Here is a 9,869-nt window from a genome sequence, read left to right as displayed (position 1 = left end):
GGTTTGAATTTACAGCATTCCTCTCACAAGTGATTGTCTAGGAGTTTAACCCTGTGGTTTTAAAGGCACATGCAGCACACACAGCAAGGCAGTATAACATACAAGGAAGAGAACATACACATCTTTTTACGCAGGAATTTTTATTCTCACCAGTATCTGTACATTCAAGTTGCACATTCTTTTACGTCTCTGATGGAGCTGGAGCACGGGATCACAATAGCCTGGCCTGTTTTAACAGTTCTACAAGTTTACGCCTCAAAAGTAGCCAGGAAATTTGTGACAATTTCCTTCAACTTCGCTTCTGTCTGGTCAGAGATCTTCCCTTCAGTCCTGTTGAGATAATGTAGTTAAACTTCTGATGCAGGAATAGATAATGGTCAATCCCCAAGACAAAGAAAACTACAATGAACCTTCCCATTTCTAACAAGATTAGCAGTCCACCCAGCAGCAGGGAAGGCACTGAGCAGCACTTAATCAACAGCACTCTCACAGCTTAAAGCTGCCAAAAATTTAGGATCTGATTAAATAATTTCAGTGTCAGATTATAGGTATGCAAGCAGGCTCTCATTTTCCCCAAGTAAAAGCTGAAGATGTGAAGCTGAGCTCCAGGCAGCAGCAAAGCTGACTTAACCTTCAGCTCCAGAACAGGCAGCTCAAGGCCTGATGTTGTAGGATAGCCTGAATTAACAGTTCAGTGCACATTATCTATCTGCACTCCAGCCATCCATACCATCATCTTGCAATGATTCATGATTAACTATCATACCTGATTGTCGAGAGGAGGGCCTGGTGCTGGCTCAGTACGTGCGCTAGGAAAGCACTCTCAAATTTGGTGATTTTGCTGGGCTCCAGCTTGTCCAAGTGACCTCTGACACCAGCGTAGATGACTGCAACCTGTTCCTCAATAGCCATGGGAACTGCAGAAGAGAAAGCATTCATGGCACTGGTAACTCCCAACATCAGGACATTGTCAGTGCTACAGTCCTTCTTTGAAGATCAACTGCACATCTACCACATGGTTTAGTCAACAATTCAGTCTGCATTCACCATGTCCACAGAATGGACACAATGCTGCCAGGAAGACCAGCCTTGTTAGCACAAGAGACTAATGGGAAATGTAGACTTGTTATGTCCAAGGCACTCACCATATTGTCCTTGTTTGAGCAGCTCTGTCAGACGTACACCACGGTTCAGCAGCTGCTGTGTGGCAGCATCCAGATCAGACCCAAACTGGGCAAAGGCAGCTACTTCACGATACTGAGCCAATTCCAGCTTCATGGTACCTGCCACCTACCACACAAGATACAGGTCAGGCTGAGTCGGACCACCTTGTAAATGTGTCTAGTAGTCTGCAGGTCATCTTCAGCTAACAGCTGTCACAAGTCAGCTTTGCCTGGCATTACAAGTCAAGTGAATCCTAAGATTCTGACAGATAATTATATGCATTTCTACAAATCCTACTTTCTACAAGTCTACAAAGTCTGCTTGGCCTTTTTAACAAACATACGAATCCTCCCTGAAATGGTGACAGTGGATATGAAACCTAATTCCACATCTAAAAGACACGTAAAGAGAGAATTCTTTAATTAGATCAGTACCTAGTTCAACATACTGAAACTTAACAGCCCTACATCTTTGTGCAGACACAATTTTCCTTTCCCCCTACCACCCCCAGGAGGCAACAGAAGTATCAAAGAGATCCCCAAGGTTTGCTCTTTTATGATTTCAGAACACTAAGGAATCAAAAGCTTATTCTCTGTGTATTCACAGCTCTTTAAAGAGTGAAATGGGCTGGAAAGCCTACACACTACTTGTCTCTAGCAAGAGGAGGACGCTGCAGTTTCATGCTTACCTGCTTCATAGCCCTGGTCTGAGCAGCTGAACCTACACGGGACACAGACAGACCAACATTGATGGCTGGACGGATACCTTTGTAGAACAACTCAGTTTCCAAGAAAATCTGTAGGAGACAATATATTGGTCAGAAGCCTGGAAGCCTCCTCAGAGATCTGCCATTAAATTACACAAAAGTACTGGCATGAGAAGTCCTACCTGTCCATCAGTGATGGAGATGACATTGGTTGGAATGTAAGCAGACACATCACCAGCCTGAGTTTCAATGACAGGCAAGGCGGTCAGAGAGCCACCTCCAAAGGAATCATTCATCTTGGCTGCCCTCTCCAGCAGGCGGGAGTGCAGGTAGAACACATCACCTGGGTAGGCTTCCCGACCAGGTGGGCGACGCAGCAGCAGAGACATCTGACGATAGGCAACAGCCTGTGTAGTAGACAAAGATTTCAGACTTCAGTAGCTCATGTAAAAATTTGAATTTCTAAACCTGAGGTGATCTGACAGCTACAAACATACCAGACTGAGGCCTACAAACAGTGTTTCCTGACCTGTTTGGATAAGTCATCATAGATGATCAACGCATGTTTTCCATTGTCTCTGAAGTATTCCCCCATGGAGCAGCCTGAATAGGGAGCCAGATACTGCAGGGGTGCTGCATCAGATGCAGTGGCAGACACCACAATGGTGTACTTCATCGCATCTGGAAAAGAATGGGAAACACACACCATGAGTATATTACCTGAGTGTGCCTGTCAACAGCAAACAGTAGGCATGTGAAGTGCTAGTCACCGAAGCAAGCCCAGGCAGCATCACTACACTGTTACAAAAAGACCACCCTACTAGATTAAAATATCCATCAGCACAACTAACTAATGTCTAACACTTGCAGGCTCATTTCCCATTTAAAATGAAATTTAAACTTTCACTAAGACACACTGGTTCTAAAAGGGACTCAGCCTGGAAGCCCATGGTTTCCTGGCTGCTGCAAGGCAATACAATCCTTTGTTTCAAAGTGCCAAACAAATTACTGCAATTAAATGTGGTTTGTTTCTTTTTCCTGTTAGGTATGACTCTGCTTTACCAGCAGGCAAGAGGTAAGCTGCCTGATCTCTTGCAAGCTCTGTTACATGCGCAGCTTTGGTCAAGGAGATCACTGTTTGTGTAAAGAAGCTATCATCTTATGTTTGGGCAGTAAAATCCATCCGCCACATTTACAACTGCCACTCACACTGACTTGCATATGTATGAAACAAATGCCAAAATACTTGCAGGACACAGTTTCTCATCAGGCCTGCCTGCCAAGAGGAAGCTCAATGCTGCTGAAAAAAAAACCCAACAACAAAAACAAAACAAAAACAATCACCAAAAAAAAAAAAACAAACCACCCACACAAAAACAAAAACCCACACAAAAACCCACACCACAAAAACACACACCAAAAAAACCCAAACCAAAACCAACCACAAAAAAACCCCAAACAAACGAAAAAAACCCAAAACAACCCAACAAAACCAGGCTGACTTTTCCAGAAGCAATTCAGGAGTTCTGGGGGCTCACACTAGTCTTCTAATGTGCTGCAATAAAAGGACACTTTTTCCCCCAGGTAGCTAGAAAGATTTCTTGTCCACAAAAGCAAGTATTTCAGTCATTCAGTAACAAAAGAATTCTGTCTACATTCACAGGTAGGAGAGGTCACAGAAATATTTAGCATTACAATGGGAAGAGGATGTCACCAGTTGCCAGGCTCAACTATCTTCAAAAATCTGTACCTGCATCAGTAAGCCTCTTCACCAGCTGAGCAACAGTTGATCTCTTTTGGCCAATTGCAACATAGATACAGTACAGCTTCTTCTTTTCATCTGTTCCATCATTAAATCGTTTCTGGTTAATTATTGTGTCAATTGCAATGGAAGTTTTCCTGTAACACAAAGGCTGGTAAGTTAAGCTGCCTACAGTTCTCCAAACCTCTACACCACTCTGTGCTCAGCTCTGCGCATCAGCACATGCTGTTCTCAAGTTTGAAAAAAACATTTTTAGCTTGGGCATTTAACTTACCCAGTCTGTCTGTCGCCAATGATCAGCTCACGCTGGCCACGACCAATTGGCACCAAGCTGTCCACAGCCTTAATACCAGTCTGCATAGGCTCACGCACAGAGATTCTGGGAATGATCCCAGGGGCTTTCAAGCCAACTCTTCTACGTGTCTTGGATGCAATGGAACCCTTAAAAGACAGGAAAAACTCTGTTACAGTCTGTATAACATACTTACAAGCAGAGGTATTAAACGTCTTGTAGTTACACTTACCTTTCCATCAATTGGATTGCCCAGGGCATCTACAACACGGCCCAGCAGCTCCTCCCCAACTGGAACATCCACAATAGCACCAGTCCTCTTCACTACATCCCCTTCCTTGATCAGTCTGTCATTACCAAACACGACAACACCAACATTGTCGGGCTCCAAATTCAAGGACATACCCTAGAACAAAGATCACACTATCATGAGAAAACCCATACCGACATCTACAAGCATTCTGACAGTTTAAAACAGATGTGATTATTCTACAGTGTAGAATATCCAGCATAATCTACTTCAATCTTATTTGTAACAATAGTCAATGTTCTCCTTTTACATACAACACGTGTATGTTCTTCCATAGTGGTTACAAAACCTGCCTAAGCCTTCAGCTTACTACAGAGCTATAATTGCAGTAGCCTAGCATTCAGCCCTTTTTCTCTCTAAAAAGAAAAGGTAAGCAGAATTCAAATACGACATTTGTCTCTTGACTAGGAACTGGACAAGGGAGTATCACTGGCTTCTTCTCTGCCTAAAGTGAGTTCGGTCATTAAGAAAACTGGAAGAGCTGTTGCAGTACTTTCAGAACAGTCAAGACAGTTTTTTAGCTTTAGACTACTCTTAGACTGTAAGAAGTCAGCGAACTGCACACAGTACTGGAGCAGAGAGACTATTATCCAACAGTAAACAGAAAAGCCAGACTGAAACCAAAGAAAACAAAATCCAGCACGAGATTACCTCTTTTACTTCCTAGATGAAGACAAATAAAGCTCTGATGCTGGCCAAGAACCAGATACTGGAAGCGAAGTGTTACAAATTAGAAGAGTATTTGCTTTTTTGTAGTTTTATTTCAATTAGTTACTATGTATTAAAGTTGCAATGAAGTCTGTAAAAAGTCCATGCAGGCACCTCCAGCAGAGTCTAATGTTCTCCTTATAAAAAGTCTTCTTTATATTCCTACACTAAACAATCTGCTTAGAGAAAGTTTACCTTCAATCCAGAAGAGAATTCAACCATTTCTTCTGCTTGGACATTTCTCAGGCCGTACACACGGGCAATACCATCACCAATTGACAGCACACGGCCAGTCTCCTCAAGTTCAGCAGAGGTGTCAGCTCCCAAAATACGTTCCTCAAGAATAGAAGATACCTCAGCAGTACCTGGAAAGAGACATTTCAAAACAGATTTAGCACATTAAGACACCATATGAATTCTGTAAGCTTGTACTGAATTCATAAGCCAAAGTACCATTTCGCAGATACATCCCGAAGTATAGCAAGCAACATTCTTCCTCACATAGGAACTCAAGATAAATAACAACTTCTGTAGTCACAGACAGTAAAAGCAGCTTCAACTCATCATTATGAGCCAGCTTTCATCAGAAGATTGATGGCTATTCAGTTATCAATATCCTTCATTAAGTCCTACACTATTAGCTTCTTTCCACTAGAAAGCAAATAGATTAAATAATTAGCTGTAGCTCAGAAAGAACAGATGTGCCAGCTCCGCCTACAGATGATTTACTTTGACTGAAGGCATCAAAACACCCTGTCAACTGATTTGTAATCCAGGATCTAAATATATTTAAAAGAACTTAATGCATTTATGGAGCAAGTTTTTCAATATAAGCTGTAAAAATGTAATCTTCATGTTCCTCAAACTTGTTTGGCAGTGTACCTCCAACAACTTTTTACTTCCTCAAATACAGCTGTGAAACTGTTACTTCCTAATGATACCTTTAATCACCCTAAACCACTTCATAAAGTGCACATGAAACACTACCAAAAATACAGCTGTGCAGTGCCACTGTCTTCTCTAGACACTAAGATACTGGCAGTCAAAAACTTACATTCAAGGACATAAGGTCAAATCCAGGCAGGCCTGGGAAAGTCATCCGTTCCCTCATCCTGTTACAAACAAGACAGGCAACTGGAATCTGAGAGTTTTCCAAATAATTCTGCAGGAGCTGAAGACTTAATTGAATTCCCAATTCAAGACAGCTGACCACTCACTTGGTTTGGGCATATGAAGTTATTAAACTGAAGCCTCCTGGATGCAGCGATAGCAGTTCAGTGTTCCATACTGACACTGACAGTACATAAGTGTCCTCAAATGTTTTGTCAACTGACAAAACCAACGCCCCTCACATTCCAAATTCAAACTCCCTTTTATCTGACAGAGCAAGTTCTGAAGCCACACTTGTATGAAGATCTTTCTCAGACTCACCAGTTTTCTGGCAGCATGTTTTGGAGGCATGGATATTTCTTGTAGCAACAAATGCTGCACCCAGGGTGTTTCTGGAAACCTAAAATAAGTAATTATTTCAGTGAGACTTCTTCAGTCACTCAAAAAAAAATTGAGATAAAATAATCCTATGAGGTTATACTTTTAACATGTTGTGAACTCCACCCTATTCACAAGTTGCAGTTATGGAACCACGTACAGCAATACTAACAAGCACAGATGGAAAAGAATATTGCTTTAAACTACTTTCTGCATTTTCCTGCATTGCAGTAACGTCACCATCACAGCACTGCAGCAGCTCCCAAAGCGACACCTCATCTCGTTTGCTGCCTATGCAATGATCGTCAAAACCGTGAGGCGTTAAGAAACAGTGCACCCCTAATGGTTCTGCAGAAGGGAAAATAAGATTGTGTCTTTTAAGGGTTGACCTAAGGAAGATCTAACTGCAGAATTTCCAAAGCATGGCAAGAACATATACAGCAACAGGCACAAACAAGAAGTAACCTAAGATAAGGCACTAAGACATTATAACACATGAAAAGATTACAATCAGCATCCCAAAGCTCCTAAGGTAGTCCCATGCTGCGTCAAAGCTGTTTTTCCGAACGCCTGTGCAGGCCTTTCCTCCTTTCACCTTCACAAGGGGACACGCCAGGAACGGGTCCTGACAAACCTTCACACTACCACTCCCCAAAACACGGGGGGGAAATTCCACCTAGCAAAGCCTCCCAGCTCAAATCCTCAACCCTGACCTTGTTCTAGCATCTTTCCGGCACTGACCTCAACCCCAACCATGCAAATCCGAATCGTAAAGGACACGCCGTCCTCTAGACATCCCCTCCCCCAAATGAGAGCACCACATCACCGCAGCAGCTGCCGGGCCTCGCAGAAACCCAGCGCTGAGGTGGGCCCTGCACATCCCTCCCCTTCCCACCCAGACACCAGCATCGGGAGCCCGCGACCCCTCAATGTCACCGCTGCCCCCAAGATGGCGACGGCGCCCGTCTCGGACACCGCTGGCCGCATGGAGGAAGGAGAGCGCTCACCAGGCCGGCGTGCCGAGGTAGGGAGCGGGCAAGGGCGGCGGCCACACGGGCGGAGAGCATCATGGCGGAGACAACTCAAGGGAAGAGTGAAGCCACCGGGTCACGACTGCCAGCCGCGCGCTCCCTCCACAAAATGGCCGCGCCGCGCTCCGCCCGTTTTGGCGGTGAGGACCCGCCTGTGGGGCGGGGCGAGAACAGGAAGGGGTTCCTCAGCCCCAGAAGGCGAGGCGCTTTTGTTTTCCTCCCTGTGACTCTGAGCGGTGGGGGAGTATTTGTGTTTATGTATATATACGTGTATAAACAATAAAAAACCCGAAACGGGGCTTTTACAAAAGTGCTCCTGTGCAGTACGTGCCTTTGAAATGGCGCTGGCAGGGCGGAAGGGGCACAGAGCGGCGGCGGATTTGGGGGTGGGGCATGAGGTGGGCAGGCTGGGACATGAGGCGGGGGCATGAGACATGGATATGAGGCATTGCGATGGGACATTGTGGGGGACACGGCACATGGAGCAGGGAAGTGGGGAGGGCTATTGGGACGTGGGGCAGGGCACATAGAGTTGATACGCGGAGAGGCTCCACAAGTCGTTAAAGTTGTAAAGTAGGTATGCTTTTATTCAGCGCTGAGGTGCATCGGGATCGCTCCTCCAAAGTATGCACACCTCAGTGTCGTTTCCCGCTACATTTATCCTCCAAAGTTACACGCCTATACACATTCATGATCTATTCCCCCTTCGTAGTATAATGAGCAAAAAAAGTCCTTTGCACATGCGCAGTGCCTCCCCGTGGTCATGGGTGAGGGTCTCAGGATGAAGTAAATGAGTCTTCCTCTTGCGAGTAGGGGTCTTCAAGATGAAGTAAACGAGTCTTCCTCTTCTTAAACTTTTCACTTTTGTCACATCTGGATGCCCCAGTGATTACACAAGTAGCTGAAACCAGCCACGTCTGTCTGTCTTTGGATTAACTGATAAGTAGAGAAGAATGAGAAGGAATGGTATGTAGATGTAAAAGAAGAATGGGCCAACTGATACGTAGATGTAAGGAGAAGGAGAAGAATGGTAAGGAGAAGGAGAAGAATGGTAAGGAGGATGGGCAGAAGAATGGTATGTAGAAGGCAATTCATGTTTAGTGGGGCCCCTAAATTCCACAGACTTCCAGGCGCTAGCGTTTCTTGTATCAAGCCGCCTGTATCAGAGTGGGATATGGGACATGGGGCAGGTGCCATGAGGCAGGGCCATGGGACATGGAGCAGGGCCATGAGGCAAGAATATGGAATACGGGAAAGGAACATAGGACATGGAGCAGGGACATGGGACACGGGGCAGGGGCATGAGATTTAAGGTCCCTTCCAACACAAAACATTTCGTGATTCCACGATTCTATGTGTTTTTATGGTGTATTTTCCCATAAAGAGCACAGCTGCCATATGGATTTACGTAAGCAGCGATATACAACCTATTCAAATGTCAAGTTTTACTCTTTAATTTCAATATGTGATTTACCCGTGTTGATGAAGGGCTCTATATGCCTTATTTGGAATTTGCCCTACGATACACAGGAAATATTCAACTCTCTCAAAACCCGAAATCCCCGCAAACAAGTCCACTCACACCCGCATACACATCCCGAACTACAAATCCCATCAGTCCTTGCGGCGCTTGGGGTATGCCGGGAGGTGGCGGGAAGCTCGATATGGCGGAGGCTGTTACAACTCCTGGCGAGGAGACGCTGCAGCGGGTAATGGTGGGGTTACGGCGTGGGTTCCAGGGACAGGGTTACCAGAGGTGCAGGTCTGTGCAGCGGGACCAGTTGCCTGGATTCCCCTCGGAGCGGCCGGCCGGCCCCGGTGCGTTATCGGAGCCCGCGTCCCTCTCTCCCGAGTGCGGTTCCTTCATCCTTCCCACAGGAGGCACCGACCGCTTGCGCTGTTGGAAGTGGCGGGCCTCGCCGCTCGGACATGGGCGGGTCTCGGGCAGGAGCGAGCCCGCGAAGGGCTTTTGCCCCTTTCAGCGTCCTAGGGGAGGGGAGGTGTGGTCTCGCGGTGTGTTTTGCAGCAGAGAGGTCTGTATTCATTCGCTGCTACCTCCTCGGTGACAGCCCGAGCTCACAGGTTTAGGTGTGAGCTGGTTTGAGAGGCTAATCATAAGAATCACAAAATCAGCCAGGCTGGGAGAGACCTTTAAGATCATCAAGTCCAATGGTTCCCCAGCAATGCCAAGGCCGCCACTTAACCCCTGTCACCGAGGGCCTCATCTACACAGTTTGTGAACACCTCCAGGAGGGGTGACTCCAGCACTGCCCTGGGCAGCCTGTTCCAATGCCTAAGCACCCTCTGGGGAAGGAATCATACCTAAGTTGTGAAAATCTTGCATTGCTGAAGTTTTTAGTGTTTCAAGTCTTTCTCAATAGACAGACTGACAGAAAAATGTAATTAAT

General features: G+C 45.7%; 1 protein-coding gene across 1 annotated transcript; it reads right to left on the bottom strand.

The window, feature by feature from the left end:
• Nucleotides 1–136: 136 nt before the first annotated feature.
• ATP5F1A (ATP synthase F1 subunit alpha) lies at nt 137–7,576 on the bottom strand. Its single transcript, XM_080637109.1, has 12 exons — nt 7,438–7,576; nt 6,374–6,452; nt 5,138–5,307; nt 4,157–4,330; nt 3,907–4,073; nt 3,621–3,769; nt 2,400–2,551; nt 2,053–2,277; nt 1,853–1,960; nt 1,146–1,290; nt 767–917; nt 137–330 (listed from the first exon to the last, which is right to left on the bottom strand). Exons 1-12 carry the CDS (start codon nt 7,498–7,500, stop codon nt 249–251), a joined length of 1,665 nt encoding a protein of 554 aa, XP_080493235.1. The 5' UTR covers nt 7,501–7,576; the 3' UTR covers nt 137–248.
• Between the last annotated feature and the right edge of the window lie 2,293 nt (nt 7,577–9,869).

The sequence above is a fragment of the Psittacula echo genome (genome assembly GCF_963264785.1).
Source record: "Psittacula echo genome assembly, chromosome: Z".
Taxonomy (NCBI): Eukaryota; Metazoa; Chordata; class Aves; order Psittaciformes; family Psittacidae; genus Psittacula; species Psittacula echo.
This window is presented reverse-complemented; position numbering and strand designations above follow the sequence as displayed.

What these genes read in the sequence shown, in the direction of transcription:
- ATP5F1A (XM_080637109.1), bottom strand. Translation starts at nt 7,500, where the DNA reads ATGATGCTCTCCGCCCGTGTGGCCGCCGCCCTTGCCCGCTCCCTACCT. An exon ending in ATGATGACTTATCCAAACAG is followed by an intron (nt 2,278 to 2,399) that starts GTCAGGAAACAC and finishes TCTACTACACAG; the next exon opens with GCTGTTGCCTATCGTCAGAT. An exon ending in GCTCAAACAAGGACAATATG is followed by an intron (nt 918 to 1,145) that starts GTGAGTGCCTTG and finishes TCTCTTCTGCAG; the next exon opens with TTCCCATGGCTATTGAGGAA.